We start from the raw sequence: 24,704 nt of genomic DNA, 5'->3' as shown, positions 1-24,704 counted from the left end.
CAGAAGTTGCCACAGATGATGTGTTGCACAGCTTTAACAGAAAGACGAATGTTGAGAAACGAAGAAATGCAGGACATTCATATTTCTAACATAATGTTAAGTATATCGCTTCTTTGAGTCCTAGTATCCTATTCTTCAGTTGACGTTTCTTTGAGTCCTAGTATTCTATTCTTCAGTTGACTTCATTTATCTACTCATGTGAGTATGGAAGACTTGAAGGAGGGTTCGTCAACTGCAGTATGAATACAAATTTTGCAGCTGTCGCTTTTTTTCACCTTCTCTAGCACTAGTCTTACTACGATATTTTTCAGTCTATGCTAGTACTATCGAAGGCGAAAAGACCGACAAAGGAAAAATTTGTATCCCGTACTTCCGTTGACTTCTATAGGTCAACTGAAGAATAGGATACTAGTACTAGCAAAGCCAAAAAAAGCGGCATACGTGACACTGGCATCCTGTAACACAGATGAACTACGAAGGTAGTATCCTGTTTTTCATTTGACCTATGTAGGAGAAGTACAGTATGGGATAGAGATGTTACTGTTGTAGGTTTCTTCGCCGACGCTAGTGCTGCTATGATAATTTTCAGCCGATACTACAGGTCAACCAAAGTATGGGATACAAATTTTATGTATGTCTTTTTTTTTTTTGCCTTTGCGTGGTTCATCTGAGGTACAGGATGCCAATATTATGTAAGCCGATTTTTTCCTCTTCGCTAGCACCAATACAGGTCAACTGAAGTATGGGATGCAAATTTTATGTATGTCGGTGTTTCCGCCTTCGCTAGTACTAGTATCAACTGAAGAATAGGATACTTGTAATAGGGAGACAAAGAAAGCTACACCTGTAAAATCTATATATATTTACTTCAGTTGATCTACATAGGTCAGCTGCAGAGTAGGATACTAGTGCTAGCGAAAGCGGAAAAGTCGACATACGTTAAATTTGTATCCCGTACAAAAGCAAATATTGTCCAGAATGAAAAAAATCTTCCCAAATATCTCAAAATTACTAAATAGTGTAAATAAGTACCACATGAATCGGAACAAGCAAATGATTTAAATTAATACAGGCACCAAAATCCGTATGCATTGTCTAGCCCTGTCTTTTAAAAACACATTCATTTATATTAGTTTACAATGATGACGCCTCGCCACAGGAAATAACCGGTTTATTATCTGTGGCTCGAAAATAAAGAAATTAATGTGTTTGAGTGAACTATGACGCCATTGATCAAAGCCAATGGGTTTTATCCCCTTCTTCAGCTGACCCCGAGCCAGTCAACCACAAAGGTTTTTACTAGGATAATATTCATGGACAGAAGGCGTGACATGTAATTATGGGCACCATGCGAGGAAATGTATCGGAAATGACTGTTAAATCGCAATCCGTGTAATTATCTACCTGTCGAATACTTTGTTGTAAATTAGAAATGTGTGTAATTGTGTAAGTCAAGGTAAACTCATTGTAGAATTCGAGCATTTTTGTGACACTGATATGCATTAATGTTATTTCACTTGCAATAATCTCAGTTATTCTGCAAGTTTTAGATGTGAGTGCAGTCAATAACACTGTTCCAAGGCTGCCAATATTATGGGTATTATGATTGCAGAATCATGATAACAAATTATTGTTTTTGTCAGTCATCTCACTGGTACTGAAAAACTGTTTGTGCGTTCAGCATCAGTATTGTTACACTTGACCCGCTACCTTTCCCGCTCGTAACTATCATAATAAACTGGGTCTCGATTCGTATTTGAGTTGCCAGGAAGTACGATATAACTCACGTTCGGTTGAAATTGGTCTATTCGGTTGTGGTGATAAATTGGTTTGGAACGTAGCCCGACGGCTAGTTAAGCTGAAAGGTGCTAATATGGTAATGAGTGGGATAGCCAATGAATATGGATACCAAATAAAAATTGTGTAACATAAATTGACCTGTGGCCTAGTCTAATGTTTACGTTCATCTCTTACTTCAATCGGTCGATTTTAGTGAAACGCCAGTTGTGTGGTTCTCGTTTTAGTTGCTCGTCGTGTTTATTGTTTGTAAACCAAAGATTGTGGTTTAAATTCGGTTTCATATAAGAAGTGAGTAGCAGCAGAAATGTGCAATATGGCGGAATGCGTAGTGAGCTATTTAGTAGCTAAATGGCGTACTGTTGTCTTAGGTCCTTGTTTATATGTGAGATAATTGTTTGAAATTGAATTTTCTGTGTTGTGCCGAATTGCTGCCGATCATAGTTTGTTTCGTTTGACTAGTTAAGTTTAAGACGGGATCGGCGGGAAACCATATACGCAGCGGAATTTGTTTATACGTTGCTTAGGGAGGACAACATGTGAAACTCGAACTTCGAGCGCACAAGGAAAATGATAATCATAGAAGCTTTGAGGAAAACTTAAAACATAAATGAACAGCGAAGAATACGAAATGCAGGCGTTCCGGTCAAGTGCTGCGAAAATGGAACCATTGTGCTTACCTCCACCGCCGCCACCACCCCCTCTACCTCGGCCTTCTTTCATGCCACCACCTCCACCTCCTCTCTCGCAGGCACCAAAAAGGTATGAATCCGCAGGAAGCAGCCCAGTTGTTCGGCCAGTACAGAACCGCTTTTTAAAGCCGCCAGATCAGCGCCCATTCCAGCGCCCGCCGCATTTACCATTTTTACTTCCACCTCCTCCCCCCAAATTTCGTAACCACGCACATCGACAACATGCGTCGCCAGCTGCACAGTACAGGGCAGTGTCACAGAGCACTTCATTGCAACGAAGAAATCTGGAAGTCAATGATAACTCTACATCTGCCACCATACCGGCTGCGGAAGAAGAGTCTTCTCAATTAAAAACACCCACTGTGAAAGAAGAGACAGGGCCCACTGAGCCTGTTGTACGAGATGACATGGAAGAGAAGTCCTGTACTTCAGAGGACGTCAACATGCCTAATAAAACAACCAGAAAAAGGCCGTCTGAAAAAGATTCGGATAACTCTTCTGGATTACCCAAAGAATTAACCCAGAAATTTGGTCCTCTCACCTGTGAACTGTGTTCAGTTTCTGTAAATTCAACTGTACAAGCAAAGATGCATTACTCAGGGAGGCAGCATGAAAAGAAAGTTCATAGTTTCTTATTGAACTGGTCAAAGGAGACTGGAGAGCCATTGCCAAAACAGTTTAAAGATGGCCCACCAAAGAAAAGCATTCCAGATGTTTCCTTCTGTGAAGTATGTAATGTTGCCCTTACGTCAACTGCACATGCGGAGCAGCATTACATGGGACGCAATCATCGAAGAGCACTTGCAGGCCATGCTGCAGCGAAAGCAAAGGTAGAACAGTGTGCAGTTCCTACTACTGATCAGACGGGAAGATTTGGGATTGGTACACAGTTTCAGCCATGGTCAAATGCAGATCCACTAGTGCTTAAAGCACCTGAACCAGATTCACCAATTCAGAAAACCAAGAAGTTTTTCTGTGAACTTTGTAAAGTGGCTGCCACTTCACAAGACCAGTTGGATATGCACTTACGGGGTGCAAAACACAGAAAAGCAGAAACTGCAAATAAACAGAGATCAACTGTGACAAGTACAACTCCACAGGCTACTCAGTCAGATTCAATTCTTGCAAGTGTGATACAGAATGAAGATGGCACACAGAGTTCCGTGGGAAAAGACTATTCTATTTATAGAACACCATCTGGTTATTATTATTGCCAGCCATGTAATTTAACATTAAACTCTGAAGCACAGTTCATTCAGCATTGTGAAAGTAAGAAACACAAGGTTAAAACAGCAACAGCGAAAAAGCCTGTTGGCAGCCCTTTGAAAGCTGGCAATGTTGTTGCCTAATTTAGTGTTACATATGGTTATACATGTTATTTTTTGTTTATCTCCACCTGTTATTCAGAAGTAGGGTCAGATTTTGCACCTTTAAAAGTCTGAGTTTTTGACAAAGTACAAAACAAAATGAGATAAACAGGTTTATCTTCCAAACAAGAAAAACATAAGGTAACAGGATTATTACTACAGTGTGTTATATCACTTGCATCCAGTTGAAACAGGAGTGGAAAACATTTCTGTATGTAGTAGGACTCATTTTATATTTATTACAGGTTATGAAACGTAACAGTTTCTTGATACATGAAAATGCTGAGCTTTCCCTTGAAGTGCGCAGACTGCGTCAGAAACTTGAAGGAAACGATATTGTGACAAGGCAGCTCAGTCGTGAAGTTGGATTAGTTGAATTTGCCCAAGATGCTGCAGAGACTGACCCGTGATGTAAGTATCAATTTTATGTGAAGAGGGCATTGCGAACAAAGTTTCATAAAAACAGCAGTACACTATCTCTGGACATATTATTTATTAATTATGTACAACTGAAAAAAATATGTGCCGAGTTAATGTTTATCCTGTTCTGTGACATGAATTAATTAGATGATCATGTTTCTTTATCCGACATGGATTGCAACAACAGATCTTGTATCCACATCTCATTCCCTTTAGTTGCAGGATAAACCAGTTGTTGAGTCTAGTCAGTTCTTTTTATGGTTTTGTTTCTTGTACACACAGTGCGAAATAAATTTATTAATTAAATATTACTTTGCATATATGATTTGTTAATTTCTGTTGGATGTAATCTGTTTGCTTTTCCTACAGATGTCTTAAAATTTCCTATAAATGCAGATTTCAGGCAATTTTGGTAGAACCTTTTCCACATACATTCTGGCATTAAGCTTCAGACATTTTCATTTAATTGACTGTAAGTACCAAATGAGTTTCAGGTTACATGTTTAAGGTTTGGGTTACATAACATTTATTATGTATGAACAGATAAATTTTTTGAAGAAGAGGAAAAAGCCTTTTAGTGAAGGTTAATAGCCTTTCCATCGTTGTTACATCGTAGAACCTTCAAGAAAGAAATTACTAATGGATGTTAATGACGTGCTATTATTTCTCTGTGTCAAGTGAATGATTCTAACTTCCATTTCTGTTTAGCCTTCAGGACGTAAGAACCAATGTTCTGTTACTTTTCATTGATGGAATATTCTGAATTCTTTTTTAGGAATGTTGTACTACCAGTAATTTAAAGATATTTGATTATAAGATGAGTTGTAAAAGTATTTCCAACAGTGTTTTTTTTTTTTCTTTTTTTTTAAAATTATGTTGTAAATCTACAGAAGTAAAGGTTTATTATTGCTCAAAAAGGTTTGTCAGTGAACCATTAATTTCTCAGTGGAATAGAAAATTGAAACTGTGCTGCTTAGATATTGGAAAATGTGATACATGTAGATTGTTGTAGACAGAGATTTGTATACGGTGATGCCTCAGGTTAACGGTGTCACTAAACTAAATTCATTGCAGTTTTGCATTTGTAAGCTGCCAGATTAAGGGATACTAAATGGAAGATGAATGTGCAAATATGTAACTGATTCATCAATGGTTGGATTATTAAAGCAATGACTTCAGTTTCAGCTGTATAATCTCATGTTGCAGATACAGTGGTTCTCATTATCTTTTGATCCTCTTGTTTTTGAAGTGAGGCATAAATGGTACTTGATTTTCTGGTTCGTCACTCTTTCCTGTGGGCCCATTCTATTTGTCAAGAATTTTGTCGGAGAACTGGACACAAAAACGGAATTATCTCTGGCATCTAACCAGTGACAGCATGGCCCTTCTGGGTTCAGACAATAAACAGTACATGTAGTTTCATGTACCATGTTAAAAGAGAGAGAACTTCTATAATTGCTAACCATTTGTGCTTTGATTGTACACTTACTACTTAAAATAAGCTCGCGATAGTTAGCGCCCTGAAGCTTCTTTAACAGAATGAATGAACTCACGAATAATGATACTGCAGAGCAACTTTTGACATCAACATATTTTTCATATCGGTATGGTTAGTTCGAATAACACATTATGCGACAACATATTGTGACAGCTGAATGTTCAAATGGAACCACACTACGCAGTCATCAAACACTATAATATAAATTGTATTTTTTTTATTAATACTTATGAAGCAGTTGACAGTTACATTGTGTGTAAAACAGGATCATCAATGTGCTTGGAGACCCTAAAACATTTCATCAGTCAGTTTCATTGAAAATGGTCAAGAAAGTTAGTAGAAATCATTGGAGTCTTACTTATAAGTTCCCATCTAGTTGATTTGTTTTTCTTTGATTGGGAGTAATCTATACCTTCTGGATGCACATACGCTGATTCAAGCAGACTGTCAGTGCATTTACTGTCAACATATTGATAGTAAAATACCATTTTACAACAGTGTGCAGTAAGAATATTGTGTAAACTTAAGTGCTAATATATTTATTTCCTTAATTTTATTTATGATAAATTATAAGAATGAATTTGTGATGAACATTTAAATCCTCAACCACAATACCAGAAGCAAAAATATTATTTGATAGATTTCCTCTTACTTTCTAGGGATCTGAAACATAGAAACTGAGTATGGCAGAGCAATAGTCACAACTTTTTTTAAAAAGTAGCTGTTTTTGTTCTAATATACACAAAACTCTGATATATAACGTAATTTTAAAAAATTAAAATTGCCTGTCACATTTATGGGAAATACGGAAGCGTCTGATCCCACCCATGACGTCAAAAATATGGCGGAAACAAAAACACACACACACTTTCCACAAGAAGCCTAATGACACTAACGGACAAGCGCGGGAAATGGGGTGTTTTGGGTGGGGGGCAAACTAAATATAAACAAATTTAGACGCCTTGCGTAGCTACAACATGTAAGTGAAGACAGCCATGCATGAATACCCACCCACCTCCCCAGGAGTCGTAACCCCTGCAACCCATAGAAGATAAAGATGCTTCAGCAGCTGATTAGTGTTTTTTGTCTTAAAAAAAAAAAATCTCACGGGATAGAACGAATAGATCAGAAAGATAAATATAATAAACTAAAACAGAAATTCGAGGAAACAGATAATTAAAATAAGTAATAAGTGTTTTTAAATTAAAAAAAAAAAAAAATATCTCACGAGATAGAACGAACAGATCAGAAAAGTAAATACAATAAGATAAAACGGAACTGGAGACAGCCACACTCAAACCAAACTCCGCGCCGTCATGACATCACACACGACAACACCCTTACGTCACGGGTCAAAGCCGACGCGTTGGATCGGACGCTTCTGTCGACCCCATTTATGATTTATAATAGGCGATTAGTGTATTTCTAGCCATTTTCAAATCTCTTTCAGACTCGTTCCAGTGCAGCACATAAACTTCATTGTTGTTTATGATTACCTCAGAATTACAGTATAGTATTCTAATATTCAGGCAGCAATACCTGGCAACTAAGTTGACATGTTATGCTGAAACTAAGCTGAAATCTCTAACGATAGCTGATAACAACCAAAACCAACAATTACCTATAGTAAATTACAACTGTGACTGAAATAATCAGTTACCCCTTTCCAAAAATTGTCGTCTGTCTATATACATTATGGGGCAACAGCCTTGCTGCAGTGGATCCACCGGTTCCCGCGCGATCACTGAAGTTAAGCGCTGTCGGGCTTGGTCGGCACTTGGGTGGGTGACCATCCAGGCCGCCATGCGCTGTTGCCATTTTTCGGGATGCACTCAGCCTTGGGATGCCAATTGAGGAGCTATTCGACCGGATAGTTGCGGCTTCAGTCAAGAATACCATCTTACGACTGGGAGAGCGGTGTGCTGACCCCACGCCCCTCCTATCTGCATCCTCCACCGAGGATGACACGGCGGTCGGATGGTCCCGGTAGGCCACTCGTGGCCTGAAGACAGAATGCTATACACGTTATGTCTGCATTCACTACCAATTAAAAACTTTGGAAGTAATTCACAGCATGAGTAGATTCACACTAGTGGCAATTTTTGTTACCGTATTTCACAGGAGTAGTGCAACTCGAATTGTTTCTCATTTATGAACATTCTCATTCATGAGGGAGTTTACGGTACATGATGCGTCAGTGAATGAATGTTGCTGTTCAGTCTCTCTTACTCAGCCGTTGCTTTGTCTGAGATCTGGCATATGTAGGTGTACAGTAAACTATTAACCCAAACAAATAGACAAACCATCAACACTGTTATTACAAGTGAGCACAGAGAATTTTGAACGCAAAAAGCTAGTTGTAGAACATCAGATAAGAGTCAGTGTCCACAATAAGTTATGAATGAATGGAAATGTCTGAAACACCACAAATCTGTACAAAAGAAAAATATTAATCTCTTTTTACAAGATCAAATTCTACAAAGTGGAATTTAAGGAAAAAATCCATCCTGTAGTGTCAGTAGCACAGTATTATGTTACTGAATTAAAATCTGATAGTACTGTGTTTTTCCAAGAATTGGCTGTAAATACCTGTATGTACTCAGAAACTCTTCATTGCAGTTAAATGAAGAAGAAACTAATGTAATTAAGTAGGTCACTTCCCTATGTTGTTTTGCATAATTGTTACAACTTAATGAATTTGAAATTTGCAAATTAATGGACTAACAATAGTAGTATTATGAATTGTTGGTCAAGATAAGTTTGTGTAGTGCCACACAGCTCTCTTCTTCAGGTTTTTGTTACAGATTGTACTCAAATTTCAGCTTTATAGTTGATACTGAAAACTGAAAAGTGTGTATCTCATGTTGATTTCCTGTACATGTAGAGCCTAAGTGAAATGCTACACTATACGTGCAGTAACTGGGATGACACCTGTAACTACTCAAACACTGCATGAGACATTTTGAAGAGCGTATAAATGCAAGAACAACATTTTGATGGGTGATGTCGTACTTTGCAAAGATTTGAAATCTCTCTTTCCAGGTATCACAGACACCAGTATTGACAAAAAGTGGAGAACACAATTTCAGACCTGTCAAACAAGCACAAGCTGGTTTCATTAAATAGAGATCAAATAGTCCTCAAATGATTCTGAGTGCAATAAACTGAAATGCACTGTGATTCAAGTAATCAACCTCCACAGTGTGTGTTTAGTTCAAAGGTTTATACATGTGACTGCCTGCAGTGTCAGCTAAACAGTGTCTTTGGAAATCAAAACTTTGGTAGATTGACTAAACTGTGGCTTTCAGATAGATTATACTGTGACTATTGTCAGCAAATAGACTTCTGCAGTTTGTTGGCTTTCTGTCTCTGTGGTTCAGGAAAACCTGCAGTTTATGAGATGACAAAAGAGTATTTTAGATTTCACTAAGTTAAAAGCCTAAGAAGTCTACATCAATTGCCAGTTTTTTTTTTTTTTTTTTAGAACTACTTTTGATTAAACTATACTTAGTATAAATGTGAACAGAGCTATGTTTTACACTGGTAATTATCACTTTCCCTTTAGGCAACTGAAGTGACATGGTATTAAAACTCAGTTGAATACTGAAGCTATTTTAAAAATAGTACCGATTTAGGCTGCATATGGTCTTGATATCTCTACATGTGAATCCCAGCATATTCTACAAGAAATCTGACATCGTGCTGAGGTTTAGAGGCCTTCTTTTTGCAGTTACAAATATAAAGATTGTCTCTTACTTCTGGAGGTTATCACTAAATGACTTCATGTGCACTGTTATAACTTAATAGCGTAAGCAATCTATGTGTAAGCAACTGTTTTCCATGTGGTGAATGTTAGAGTAACAATGAAATTGTCATTGGGCTTAAAATATACCTAGGAAGTAGTGTTTTGCACAAGTTTTGAAGTTGATTTTTTTTAAGAACCTGAATTTTCAAAACAAATGGTGTAATATGGTTCAGTATTATTGTTTTTTTCCTCTTCAGTTATATCCAGTGACTATACTAACGCAGAAAGATGTACATTGTAGTACTTGTTAGATTCAAATATTGCGTGCATTTATTTGTATTGTTTTTCTCTGGATCCAGTAGGCACTCCATAAACTGTTACTGTTTGCTTATGTGACCCTCTGTTGTCACTGCAAAATGTGTAATTTAATGAGAAGCTTTGTCATATGATGAAAATTGTACTGTCATCTGGAAAGAAGTCCAAAATTTCAAATCCCCATACGTGTTGTGAAGAAAAGCCGTACCTCTTGACTGCTAGTCTGCTTGGTAGTTGCCAGTCAGATTGTTTATTTCAAGAATGCAAAAACCCATTAAATAAAGCCTTGAATGCTCATTCAACAACAATGAAATATACATTAAGTAAGCTGTAACACATGAGACTCACAGTGCTAAAAAGCATTCTGTAATAACATGTATGCAATATTTTTTTCTGAAGTTAACTGCATTGTGTGTTTCTCCTGTATTGCTACATATTTTTTGTCTCGTCTTTCATTCTGCTGTTCATATTATTCCTGTCATATTGTTTCCATATTATTGTGTCAACTTGGTGAATGTAGTTAAGTAGTACTGCAGCAATAAAACACTGAACTCCAGATTACGAAAACCATGGACTGAATCCACCTTCTCTCCCCCCTCAATATATTTTTCCTTACTTCCTGACAATTACTCCAGATGTGACTTCAACCCTTTCACTATCAGTTCCTTCTTTTTTTTCTTAGTGAAATACATTAATATATGGCCATTTTAATTAATGCCACAGTTGGAAGTAACTGTATGAAAAAAGTATTTTCCACTGTTTCTTTTTCCAATACGGGAAAGGACGGGGCATACAGGGCTTTTTCCTAAGTATATCTGGGGTTTCAGTAGATGGCTGCGACTCTCTCTCTCTCTCTCTCTCTCTCTCTCTCTCTCTCTCTCTCTCTCTCTCTCTCTCACACACACACACACACACACACACACACACACACACCAGTGGACAGAAAATCTCTCCAAGTTTCAAACTCTCATTACAGTGTGTATCTGGGAAGGCATGACAGCAGCCCACTTCGCAAATCTGTTCATAGGGTTGCGTATGTGCGAGTGCGAACTAATACGATCTGACAACACGAGCAGAGGAGAGCAAATGGTTAACAATGAAACTTGAAAGCAGCATAACCTACAAGTGGAAGCTGTAACTATATAAATTATTCAAACAATTAGCAGGATCGTATTTATTGTGGGAAATTGATACAGAACAATAACATGCAGCAAATTCTTAAATGTTCTCTCACAACGAATCATGGAACATATGTATCCCATGGTAGTGAAAGAGGTAAACAGAATAGTGTCCCCCCTCCCCCTTGTAATTATCGTATAAGCTGAAAGTGTGCTCTAGTTCACTGTCTTGTTTTCAGTGCAACAATGAAGTTTATCAGGAAGGTAGAAGCAACACAGAGCAGAAAAATGAAGGAAAGTATTGAGCTAACAAACCATGGGGCAGAGAAAAGGAACAGTTGTTATAGCCACGAGCGACTGGCGAGCAACGCATGGAAGGGAATGGAGATGCAAAGCTGCCAGGCTGGGGAGCCTGATTGCTAACGATGAAAATACGAACAATTAGGGGGTGACAGACTTTACGACTGACCAGGACACAACACGAGGCAAGCAATCAAGAACTGAGGTGATAAACATGGCGAGACAACAACAACAACAACGCAGGAATACTCCAACAACAGTATGTATCTCAACACAGAGATCTGGAACGCAGTATGGCTGAGATGCACATGTGAACTACAGCAAGTACTAGACTGCTGAGGTCGTGCCGCATGGCCACCTGAATACATGAGTACAGGAAACACGACAGGCCGCGGGCTTCACAAGGTACGGGGAGTGGAACAGTCGCATGGCAAGGCTTGTGGCACAGGCGCTCATCAGGGCACAAAGAACACCTAGTGGGTATCAAAGTCCATCCCCTCTGACGCACATTGAACTTCTGTGTCTTCCGACACCAGAACAGTGAAATATGTACTTATAACTGGCAGAAGTTGAGAGTTGTATAACTGACAGAGTTAACCCAGTTTAAATTTTTTGTTTTCCTTTATTTAAAGTGTGTGTGATGTATAGCAGGTAGCTGTTTCACTGCATTCTTTCTGCAATCCCTGTTGCAGTGGAAGAAAGGATCTGATTTCAATGACACCACTATGGGCAAAATGCTAATTTTAACATAGGCTACAATTTATTTAAAGGTAGTTGACCTCAGATCCTGAGCGCTAAAGTTCATTGATAATTAATTCGTATAGTTTTTGTCTCTGGTAAACCATCCCAATAAGAGACAAAAAATAAAAATATTCTGGAATATATAGTTATCCATTTAAAACATAGCTGTGGCCGTTGATTTAGCAACTGACTGCATTATAAAAAAAAATATTAAAAAAAATATTTCACTGCTACAGGTGCTGTTAACTGAACAGTAGAACAGAAAATCAAAAAACAAACAATAAATATTTCCCTTCACTTCATTACAGTAGCTATGCCTCGTGGCAATAACTTCCTCAGAGTCATAAAAAAGATATCAATTATAGCAGCAAAACCACTGGTGCAATTATATATTTTCAGTCCAAAATGTATACGATATGATGAGTGACTTTTATAATCTAACCTTTGTCTTGTTTTATTTATTTTACTTTTTTTCCAAACGAAACCCTGATTGTGAATATCACACCTCCTTAGACCATTGCTCCTGTTTTTCCCAAAATTATTAATAAAAGGATTTTTTCCCACTTGTCACTGTTCTATCACTTAGCTACAAATTAAAATTGATTATCTTAGCTTCTTCTTCAGCATCATGATTGGTAATATTTTAAATTGCCTGAAGACTTGAAGTAATTAATACTCAAGAAAGTGATTTTCTGTTGTAACACGAGAAAGCCCTGGAATAAAATTTATCAGTGCTCTGAACCTACTGGGAACTTTAAATTTCAAACTTTGGTTTTGTCAAGGTTATTCTCACTTATAAACTCCTTAATAGTGTAAATTTATGACAGACATGGGCAGTGTATATTGCTATTGAAAGAGGAAACAAAGTGGAACATTATAATATTCGTAGAACACACTATTACGCCATGGTAGTAGATTTCATAAGAGCTATGTTTCGACCTTGATCATAAATTTTGAAGCCATTCCTTGGAACAAACTGATTAACAAGTGGAAACGGGTGGTAATGTCACACCAGTTATATAAGTAACTTCACTGTGATTAAGATGAATCATTTTTCCAAATAAGCTTTTGTTTTTAAAATGCGCTATGGAAATACATTGCACATGACACTCATAAACTTGGGAAGATTCCCTAAAATATATACTCAAATTAAGGGTATGATTGTCAGAACAACAGTACTACCACTGAAATTTGTAAAAAGAACGAATGTAGTTTGCAGCTGAAAATACAGTCTGTATGTCACAGAACACACACATGCATTTTGAAATAATCAGTTGAGGGTAATTAGGAAACAACAGAACCAGCGGGAAACATTCCAGGCGGGAAAAATAAGTGTATGTTTGTGTGTCTATCAACATGCCAGCGCTTTCGTTTGGTAAGTCACATCATCTTATATATAATAGAGGGAAACATTCCACATGGGAAAAATATATAAAAATAAAGGTGCTGTAACTTACCAAATGAAAGCGTTGGTATATTGATAGGAGACAATAAAATAAAACACACACACAAATTTCAAGCTTTCGCAACCCACGGTTGCTTCATCAGGAAAGAGGGAAGGAGAGGGAAAGACGAAAGAATGTGGGTTTTAAGGGAGAGGGTAAGGCGTCATTCCAATCCCGGGAGCGGAAAGACTTACCTTAGGGGGAAAAAGGGACAGGTAAACACTCACTCACGCGCGCGCGCGCGCACACACACACACACACACACACACACACACACACACACACAGATATACAGGCACAAGCAGACATTGTTGTAAAGGCAAAGAGTTGGGGCAGAGATGTCAGTCGAGGCGGAAGTACAGAGGCAAAGATGATGTTGAGTGACAAGTGATGTACGAGGGGCGGCAACTTGAAATTAGCGGAGGTTGAGGTAACGGGTGGGTAACGGGAAGAGAGGATATATTGAAGGGCAAGTTCCCGTCTCTGGAGTTCTGATAGGTTGGTGTCAGTGGGAAGTATCCAGATAACCCAGACGGTGTAACACTGTGCCAAGATGTGCTGGCCGTGCACCAAGGCATGTTTAGCCACAGGGTGATCCTCATTACCAACAAACACTGTCTGCTTGTGTCCGTTCATGCGAATGGACAGTTTGTTGCTGGTCATTTCCACATAGAATGCTTCACAGTGTAGGCATGTCAGTTGGTAAATCACGTGGGTGCTTCCACACGTGGCTCTGCCTTTGATCGTGTATGACTTCCGGGTTACAGGACTGGAGTAGGTGGTGGTGGGAGGGTGCATGGGACAGGTCTTACACCGGGGGCGGTTACAAGGGTAGGAGCCAGAGGGTAGGGGAAGGTAGTTTGGGGATTTCATAGGGATGAACCAAGAGGTTACGAAGGTTAGGTGGACGGCGGAAAGACACTCTTGGTGGAGTGGGGAGGATTTCATGAAGGATGGATCTCATTTCAGGGTAGGATTTAAGGAAGTCGTATCCCTGTTGGAGAGCCACATTCAAAGTCTGATCCAGTCCTGGAAAGTATCCTGTCACAAGTGGGGCACTTTCGGGGTTCTTCTTTTTTGGGAGGTTCTGGGTTTGAGGGGATGAGGAAGTGGCTCTAGCTATTTGCTTCTGTACCAGGTCGGGAGGGTAGTTGCGGGATGCGAAAGCTGTTTTCAGGTTATTGGTGTAATGGTTCAGGGATTCAGGACTGGAGCACATTCGTTTACCACGAAGACCTAAGCTGCAGGGAAGCGACCGTTTGATATGGAATGGGTGGCAGCTGTCAAAATGGAGGTACTGTTGCTTGTTGGTGGGTTTGATGTGGACAGATGTGTGAAGCTGGCCATTGGACAGATGGAGATCAACGTCAAGGAAAGTGGCATGGGATTTGGAGTAGGACCAGGTGAATCTGATGGAACCAAAGGAGTTGAGGTTGGAGAGGAAATTCTGGAATTTTTCTTCACTTTGAGTCCAGATGATAAAGATGTCATCAATAAATCTGTACCGAACTTTGGGTTGGCAGGCTTGGGTAACCAAGAAGGCTTCCTCTAAGCGACCCATAAATTGGTTGGTGTACGAGGGGGCCATCCTGGTACCCATGGCTGTTCCCTTCAATTGTTGGTATGTCTTGCTTTCAAAAGTGAAGAAGTTGTGGGTTAGGATGAAGCTGGCTAAGGTAATGAGGAAAGAGGTTTTGGGTAGGGTAGCAGGTGATTGGCATGAATGGAAGTGCTCCATCGCAGCGAGGCCGTGGACGTCGTCCACCTAACCTTCGTAACCTTTTGGTTCATCCCTATGAAATTCCCAAACCACCTTCCCTACCCCCTGGCTCCTGCTCTTGTAACCGCTCCCGGTGTAAGACCTGTCCCATGCACCCTCCCACCACCACCTACTCCAGTCCTGTAACCCGAAAGTTGTACACGATCAAAGGCAGAGCCACATGTGAAAGCACCCACATGATTTACCAACTGACATGCCTACACTGTGAAGCGTTCTATGTGGGAATGACCAGCAACAAACTGTCCATTCACATGAACGGACACAGGCAGACAGTGTTTGTTGGTAATGAGGATCACCCTGTGGCTAAACATGCCTTGGTGCATGGCCAGCACATCTTGGCACAGTGTTACACCATCCGGGTTATCTGGATACTTCCCACTATCACCAACCTATCAGAACTCCGGGGATGGGAACTTGCCCTTCAATATATCCTATCTTCCCGTTACCCACCTGGCCTCAACCTCCGGTAATTTCAGGTTGCCACCCCTCGTACATCACTTGTCACTCAACAACATCTTTGCCTCTGTACTTCCACCTCGACTGGCATCTCTGCCCTAACTCTTTGCCTTTACAATGTCTGCTTGTGTCTGTATATGTGCAGATGGATGTGTGTGTGTGTGTGTGTGTGTGTGTGTGTGTGTGTGTGTGTGTGTGTTAACATTTGATAAAAGTCACTGTATCTTGCTAATAGTATGTCTGAGGCACCAAGTGTCACTTTTCCTGTTTATACTTGGACTGATATTCCTGCAAGATCCTTTCAAGTAGAGTTGTGCCATCATCTTTTTATTTATGTGGAACTTAAGTGTCAGTTGCCGGCCGAAGTGGCCGTGCGGTTAAAGGCGCTGCAGTCTGGAACCGCAAGACCGCTACGGTCGCAGGTTCGAATCCTGCCTCGGGCATGGTTGTTTGTGATGTCCTTAGGTTAGTTAGGTTTAACTAGTTCTAAGTTCTAGGGGACTAATGACCTCACTAGTTGAGTCCCATAGTGCTCAGAGCCATTTGAACCATTTTTTTTAAGTGTCAGTTATGTAACAGAAGCCCTTGGACAAATATGTCAGTTTGGGAAGGAAACTTATTGTGCAATCATGCAAACAAATAAAGGGAGAAGGAGCTGTGTCCCTGAAAATGTCTCCACTTTACATACCGGTACAAAAGGATGTAGGACAAATTACTGGTGTTCTTGCATAAATTATAAGTTTACACAATTGTACTTTAATGATAAAGCCAATGAAATCTAGTTATGTTCATACACTGCTGCAGAATAACTCACTTCATCTGTGCTGCCTGAATGCATAAACGCTGAGTACATACTTTTGAAAGTCCGTCTGTATGTCCGAAGTATTATGCAGTGTTTTCACCATCAACGATTGGGGAACATAATACATGTGTACAAGAGAAAACAACCAGTGGGAAATGTGATCTGTCGTGCCTGAGGTGTGGCAGTGATGTTTCACTTCCCAGGCGTCAATAATTTGGGATTAGTTAAGGAAATAATTGTTTCTTGTGTTTGATAATATGCAGCTGATAATTGTGTGTTTGTTGTTGCTATCAACATCATATTCAGACCAATGGTTTGGACGCTATTTAATTTTAAAAGTAGTGAAGTGGCAAAATTCATAGATGACCACAGGAGCCGTTTCCCATTGGTCTGAAGGGTTATGAGGCAGAATAGTCCAGTGGGCAGAGGCTGTGGTGGACAGGGTGCCATAAGTTGCTGAGAGAGCAGGAAGAGGTTCCACATGGAGGTGCCACTGTCGATCCTTGAACCTTGAACACACCTGTGTGTGTGTGTGTGTGTGTGTGTGTGTGTGTGTGCGCGTGCACACTTCCAATTTAGAGAGAAGTAAGATGCAGTTTAACACTTTCGCTGCGGCATCGGTGCTGGCGCGCAACTCTCCAGTGCGGCACGGCAACGTACGAGTGCGGGCCGGTAACACTGTGAAACGGCAGGTACCGCTCGGAGCCGATTCTCCTAAGCACACCTGAGCTACAGGCTGACGTCAGGACCTAGTAAGATTTGTAGGATGATGTTCTATACTGACTTAATGATGACGCCTTAGATGCATTACTTCAAATAAGCTTCGACTGTATTGTGGTCATGTTTTAAAGTCTGATTGCTGTCTGACATCTATAGGGGTCACAGGCATCATTCAAATGTTCGTGATTTGTTGATAATGTAACAAAAAATACAATTCAAACAAGCAACAAATCCACCGCATTCAGGAAAAATTTTGGTTCCAAAACACAAATTCTTATGAAGGAAAAAAAAGGGAAAGGAAACTGGATTCATTTGAAATTATATTTACTTCAAATGTGCATTTTTAAGATTGGCTCTGATAGAGGTCGTCAATTTACTAGCCAAGCTGTCATGAAACAGATTCGAAAGTTGTGCTTTCACGCTATCGTCACTCTGCAATTCTTCTGCAGCCTCTAAATGACAATCTCCGTGGTATGCCTCGCCCTCACTACACAGAAAATCACTGTCGTTTAGTAGACCAAGTATCTGTTCCTCTGTCAATTTAACACTTTTGCTGCTCCTTTTCACATTGGAAGGACCAGGTGTCGGTTCATTAGCCGCCATTACGAACAATATGCTTTGACGCTAGCTTAGACGCTGCAACTAGACTGAGTAATCCGCCAGTGAGCGCGGATGCTTATAAGCATCAGCCACACTGGCTCGTGGCTTATTGTGACGCTTATAAGCGTCAGCCACAGCGAAAGTGTTAAGTAAAGGAAAACCCCTGGATTGGGAGGAGTGAACACGTCCATTTCCATGAAGTGACGTGGGGAGCTTAAAGAATAATTCCTCAAAAATTGTAATATTTGAAAGACAAGCAGACATAATACAATCTTCATAATGATTGATTTGATTGAGAGTAAGCGTTTGTCACATTTTGTACTTGTAAAATGGATTATATTGTGTTACATAAGAAAACTGATGTATGGTAGAAAGTTTACTTGCAGAGCTAGCCGCTTGTTCAGAATAGATAGTCTTGAGGGTCAAGTGAGAGCAGACCATGTTGCTTTTGGTGCTTCGTTCTGAGAGGTGTAGAAAAGTATGACAGAACTTTGGTTGTCTTTAACAAGCGAAATATGTCAAATTGCATAGGAAGTGACTTTTGGTATTGTGAACATCTCTTCGTCTTTTACGATGACATTCGCTAGCTTGTTGTGCGAATTTTTCTGTGCTCTATAGACATTCACTGATGGCTATCTAGTTGCGAATCCATCTGTAAAAAAAGTGGAGAATTCTATATTAATATGAAGCAAAAGCAGTGTTTCAGTACCTGGCATTTTATGAGTAAAGTCTCACATGGTAGGAATATTTTAAAAGGCATCTGTTGAAGCAAGTACTTAACTTTTGCTTGTGTGATTAATTTTTCATGGGTTTTGTGAGTTCTCAGAAAATGTGGTGGGAAGACAATTACTCTGAATTGGTGGCTTCCATAAAGGTTCCTTGGATTACTTTGAGCAATGTGTGAAACTTGTTTATGCCCGACTTCATTGGAGACCATAAGGCTTCAACAGTATACTTGTTTTTATCACACTAGTTGCGTACTTATTTACAGGCTAACCTACCTTTTCCCTGGCCTGTTTCGTTTATCTTACAGCAAACATTTTGTCGCCAGTAGGAACTCGGTGTGGGATGAATTTGTGTAGTGAACAGTAGGCAGGTGAGTTCAGCAGGTTGTCTTGTCGAGCTTGCAATGACTTCCACCAACCCAGGTAAGCAAAGCCAATGTGTTCCCTCTTTTAGAGGTATTGAAATTATAACTTGCAGAAACCAAAAGCTAATTTCATAAGCTTTTATATCGTGTAAAATTGTATAGAAGGGGTTACAGGCCACTGATGACTCAGCACAAATATTTTCTGGTGTACCTAAAGAAAAATCTGTCTTGGTGGAATAAGGCAAATTGGCCCATAATTAGGGACAGCCAAGTGGCACCACATAGGTTTAAGAATAGACTAAGTGAACAGAACTACAAAACTTTTTGGAAGGTGGGGTCATAGTCATACACATTGGAGAGTAAAGGGAATTGAATTTTCACCACCACAAGCAAAAGTGTGGGAGTCAACCAGGAGGATGTCTGGGAATAAAAGCTCATACCTGTCATCTGCCATACTGGTCAATGGTGTTCTACAAACACCATTGAGGGATACAGCACAAACAGTGGTGAAAAGTACGAATGCATGCTTTCACAGCAATATCTGTTAATTAAAACATTCTCGGGATTCAAGCCACGTCAAGTGGTTTACTGCCCACGAGCTTTTGGCAGAAATCTCCTCTGTCATTGTCAAGTGGATTACTTGTCATGTGGTTGTCGTTGCCGTGCTAATATAGCTGCGCTGTCGCTTGCGACGTCAATGGTGCTCGGTCCCACGCCATATGTGGTAATGTTTTGGCCGCGCAACCGCCGTGCCCCCTTCAACTCCCTCAACACCGGATCCTACGCTGTACTGAGGTGCAATCCATCGTCACTATTGAAGGTGGTGTCAGAAATTCTAATGCTATGGCCTCATCACGCTACCCCAGAAGCCATTAGTCCGTTTAATAATAGACGTCTCATCGAATGCAATTCTGTGTCCGTTTTCCAGAGCATATTCTGCTGCAGCTGACTTTTCAGGATAGCAGAGATGGTAACACCTTTCATGTTCTATGTGGCGCTGTTCAATAGTGCGAACAGTGTGGCCGACATAGAACTGCCCACACCCACACGGTATCTTGTAAATTCCTGGTGTTCTGAGGCCTACATCGTCTCTGGTGTTCTGAGGCCTACATCGTCTTTCACAGATGTCATTAGTTGGTGGATCTTTGCCTGAGGCCTGAAGATTGTATCTATTTTATGTCTCTTCAGGAGCCGACTAATCTTCCCTGTTGTTGAACCACAAAACGGTAAGAATGCAACCTGCTTGGTGTCTTCTTCAGAGGTCTTATTTCTTTGAAGCTTGGATGACACTGCTTGTGAGATCTGTTTGTTGTTGTAACCGTTTTCCTTAAAAACTTTACATAAGTGGCTCAATTGTCTTGGCAAGTTTTCCGTGTCTGAGACAGTTTCAGCTCGATGTACTGAGGTCCTCAAAACTGACTGTTTCTGTTCTGTGCTAGGTGATGGAAGCTGGTGGCGTGCAAATACTGATCCGTGTGGGTGGGTTTGCGGTAAATGCTGTGATCTAGAGATCCATTGGGTTTACAACGGACAAGCACGTCCAAGAACGGCAGGGAACCCTCCTTCTCTACTTCCATTGTGAAGTTGATGTGGTTGTGGATGCTGTTGAGGTGCTCCAGGAACTCTTCTAACTTTCCTTGTTCATGTGGCCAAATGAAGAAGGTATCATTGATGTAGCGATAAAAACAGCTTGGCTTTGCAGGAGCCATGTCCAAGGCGATGCCTTCGAAATGCTCCATAAAGAGGTTGGCTACTACTGGAGCTAATGGACCTCCCACCGCCGCGCCGTCAGTTTGGTTAAAATATATTCCATCATGTAAGAAATATGATAATGTCAGAGTGTGCTTAAATAATTCCACGATGGTGTCGTCAAAGAGCTGGGACAACAAGTCAATAGAGTCTGTGATAGGGAAACTCGTGAATAAAGAAACCAAATCAAAGCTAACCATAATATCCCCTTCAGCAAGTCGCAGACCTTTAATCCGATTGATGATGTCTGCCATATTCTTTATATGGTGTCCACCTTGCGTAGAGAGGAGACTGGCCAGATGTTTGGCAGGTTTATAGGTCAGCGATCCGATGGTATTCACTATCGGCCTCAACGGTGTGTCCTTATGCACCTTCGGCAGACCATAGAACGTGGGCAGTCTTGGTGCCTTGGGGAAGAGGTTCTTAATAGTAGTCTCTTCCAGCGATTTTATCGCTATGTCGACGATACCTTCGTCATTTGGCCACATGGTCAAGGAAAGTTAGAAGAGTTCCTGGAGCAGCTCAACAGCATCCATAACCACATTAACTTCACAATGGAAGTAGAGAAGGAGGGTTCCCTGCTGTTCTTGGACGTGCTTGTCCGTCGTAAACCCAATGGGTCTCTAGGTTGTAGCGTTTACCGCAAACCCACCCACACGCATCAGTATCTGCACGCCACCAGCTTCCATCACCCAGCCCAGAACAGAAACAGTCAGTTTTGAGGACCTTAGTACATCGAGCTGAAACTGTCTCAGACGCTGATAACTTACCAAGAGAATTGAGCCACTTATGCAAAGTTTTTAAGGAAAGTGCAACAACAAACAGATCTCACAAGCAGTGTAATCCAAGCCTCAAAGGAAGAAGGCACCAAGCAGTTTGCATTCTTACCATTTTGTGGTTCGACAACAGGGAAGATTAGTCGACTCCTGAAGAGGCATAAAATAAACACAATCTTCAGGCCTCTGGCAACTAATGAAATCTGTGAAAGATGATGTAGGCCTCAGAACACCAGGAATTTACAAGATACCATGTGGATGTGGGCAGCTCTATGTTGGTCAGACTGTTCACACTATTGAACAGCGCCACATAGGACAAGAAAGGTGTTACCATCTGCGCTATCCTGAAAAGTCAGCTGTAGCAGAACATCCTCTGGAAAACGGACACCGAATTGCATTCGATGTGACATGCATTATTAAATGGACTAATGGCTTCTGGGATAGCGTGATAAACTGTATTGTATTGTTGTATTGTTATTATAATTTCTGACACAACCTTCCATGGAGACGTTGGATTGCACATGAGTACAGCATGGAATCTGATGTTGAGGGAGTTGAAGCTGGCCCGGCAGTCACATGGCCAAAACATTACCATATATGGTGCGGGACCGAGCACCAGTGACATCACGAGTGTCGGCGGCTATATAAGCATGGCAATGACAACCACACAACAGTCATCCACTTGACAGTGGCAGAGGAGATCTCTGCCGAAAGCTCGTGGGCAGTAATCCACTTCACGCTGCTTGAAATCCGAGAATGTTTTATTAGTGGTGAAGAGATTTTACTTCAATCTCCTCTCACAATATACGATGACTCCATGAACACCTTGACAACTACTTACAAACTTATACTCTAATATTTCCATGCCTGTGGGATATGTCAATTAAAGAATTAAAGTAACATCCTTATGCGAGCGCATTTTCAGTGCTCAAACACACATTTTCCGCTGATGAAGAATAGTGTTAGTACATGGTGGCTGTTGAGTGTATGTCTAATATTACTGGGATTTTTCAGGTGGAGATCGCAACACAACTACCCCAGAGGATGGGCATGTGCAACATATTGCCATCTTTTTGGCATTGAGAAAGTTCAAATCATTGGCCTGAGAGACATGGCAGCATCATACTGATAAATCACACAGGCTGTTGTGCAATGACTGTAAAATGAGTGGTGATGAGATGGTCCCAGGCCAAGTGTTTGCCAAGAAGAGTAGATAGGCATTGGTCCTTCCAGAAAGACTACACCACTAGCAGATTGTAGGACTTATAAACTAGCTCCTACAAATAGACATGACAATAGTGGAAGCCCAGGTAGAGGTCACAGGAAGCTCATAACTTCAAACCTTCAGGAACAGATTAGTGGAATCTGGATTAAGATCTCGAGTGTGTCATTCACCACTGGAACCATTTTGCAAACAACAAAAGACTTGCATGGTGTAGAGTCAGTCACTTGTGACATTTAATGACATTCTTTGATGTTCAGTGATGAGTCTCACTTCAGCATGTATCAGTAAGAGCGGTGCAAATGTGTCTGTAAATGAGCTGGTGAAAGGTTCCACATGCCTCCAACCTCTGGAGAATCATGGTGTGGGGAGTTATTGGATATGACAGCAATGTTGATTCAGTAATTGTTGAAAGGAGACCAGATGCGTGACAGTATGTGACCAGAATAGTAAACACTCTTGTCATATGCTTCATGACTAGGGTACCAAATGGTATATTCCAGCATAATAGTGCAAGACCACACACTGCAGTTCACGCCACAAATATGTTGACAAATGTAGATATCCTTGAATGCAAGTCTGGTCTCCTGGTTTGTCCCCTATAGAGCATGTCTGGGAAGTGATGAGAAGACATATACCACCTTCTGGCCTGCAGTCTTCATGAACTGACACCATGTTTTTCAGGCATGCCAAGAAATTCTTCTAGATGACATTTAGAGACTGTTTACTTCCATGCATAATTAATACAAGAGTATACTCGTGTCCATTGGGGTCACACTTGACATTGATTATGGATATAAATTCTAAACAGAATGAAAGTTCAGTCACTTGATAGCTTTTGTATGGTGAACATCTTCGCAAAGCTTATTAAATATTGAACTGGTGCTCCATGGTGTAACACTTTTCATTCCCATCTGTACAGATGCCACCAACAACGAGAGTATACACTGAGAGGGGAAGTTTAAAAGTGCTTTGGAAGTGTTTTAAACCCCTTATCTGTATGAGAACTACAGTTGTTAAGACTGGTTTGAAGCAGCTCTCCAGGCAATGCTATGCTGTGCAAGCCTCTTCATCTCCAAATAACTACTGGAACCTACATCCATTTGAATCTTCATACTGCATTCAAGTCTCTATCTCCTACAAATTTTACCCCTAAAACTTAACTCCATTAACAAATTGACGATTCCTTCAGGTCTCAAGATGTCTCCTAGTCGACAGATCCCTCCTTTTGTCACGTTATGCCACAAATATCTTTTGTCCATGATCCGTTTCAGTGCCTGCTCATTAGTTACTTGAGTCACTCATCTAATCCTCACCTTGCTTCTATAGCACCATATTTCAAAAGCTTTTGTTCCCATCTTCAATGCTTATCATCCATTCTGTACAAGTCTACACTTCAGATAAATACCTCCATAAAAGACTTTCTAACACTTAGATCTTTATCCTGTGTTAACAAATTTCTCTTCTTCAGAAATACTTTTCTCACCATTGCCAGTCTTCATTTTATATCCCCTCTACTTCAGCTACCATTAGTTATTTTACTGCCCAGATTTCAAAATTCATCTACTTCTTTTAGTGTCTCATCTCATAATTTCATTCCTCAGCATCACCTGATTTAATTCAACTATATTCCATTGCCCTTATTTTGCTTTTATTAATGCTCATCTTATTCCCTGCTTTGAAGACGGTCCATTCGATTCAACTACTCCTCCAAGTCCTTTGCTGTCTGACAGAATTACAATGCCATTGCCAAATCTCAAAGTTTTTATTCAGACTGCTTGAACTTTTAATTTCCTTTCTAGATTTCTCCTTGGTTTCTGTTACTGCTTGCTCAACGTACAGATTGAATAACAGGGATAGGCTGAAATTCTCTATTCCTCCCTTCTCAGCCACTGCTTTCCTTACATGTCCTTCAACTGTTAGAACTGCAGTCTGGTTTCCGTACGTATCGTAAATAACCTTTTACCCGCTGTATTTTATCCCTACTACCTTCAATATTTTATCATGTGTAGTCCAATCAACATTGTCAAAAAGAGTTCTGTAAACGTACAAATGCTGTATATGTAGTTTT

General features: G+C 40.4%; 1 protein-coding gene across 7 annotated transcripts; it reads left to right on the top strand.

Moving 5' to 3' along the window:
- Positions 1–2,104: 2,104 nt before the first annotated feature.
- Positions 2,105–23,235, top strand: LOC124605464 (zinc finger protein 346-like). 7 transcript variants are annotated; one of them, XM_047137159.1, is made up of 3 exons: positions 2,105–3,997; positions 4,102–4,267; positions 22,426–23,235. In XM_047137159.1, exon 1 carries the CDS (start codon positions 2,408–2,410, stop codon positions 3,836–3,838), a length of 1,431 nt encoding a protein of 476 aa, XP_046993115.1. In that variant the 5' UTR covers positions 2,105–2,407; the 3' UTR covers positions 3,839–3,997; positions 4,102–4,267; positions 22,426–23,235. The 7 variants fall into 7 exon arrangements, with proteins under 7 accessions (XP_046993115.1, XP_046993112.1, XP_046993110.1 ...); XM_047137156.1 differs by lacking the exon at positions 22,426–23,235 and adding an exon at positions 11,192–12,101; XM_047137154.1 differs by lacking the exon at positions 22,426–23,235 and adding an exon at positions 8,817–9,239.
- Positions 23,236–24,704: the final 1,469 nt, after the last annotated feature.

The sequence above is a fragment of the Schistocerca americana genome, chromosome 3, assembly GCF_021461395.2.
Source record: "Schistocerca americana isolate TAMUIC-IGC-003095 chromosome 3, iqSchAmer2.1, whole genome shotgun sequence".
Taxonomy (NCBI): domain Eukaryota; kingdom Metazoa; phylum Arthropoda; class Insecta; order Orthoptera; family Acrididae; genus Schistocerca; species Schistocerca americana.
The sequence above is the reverse complement of the archived record's forward strand: the minus strand, read 5'-3'. Positions and strand labels throughout refer to the sequence as shown.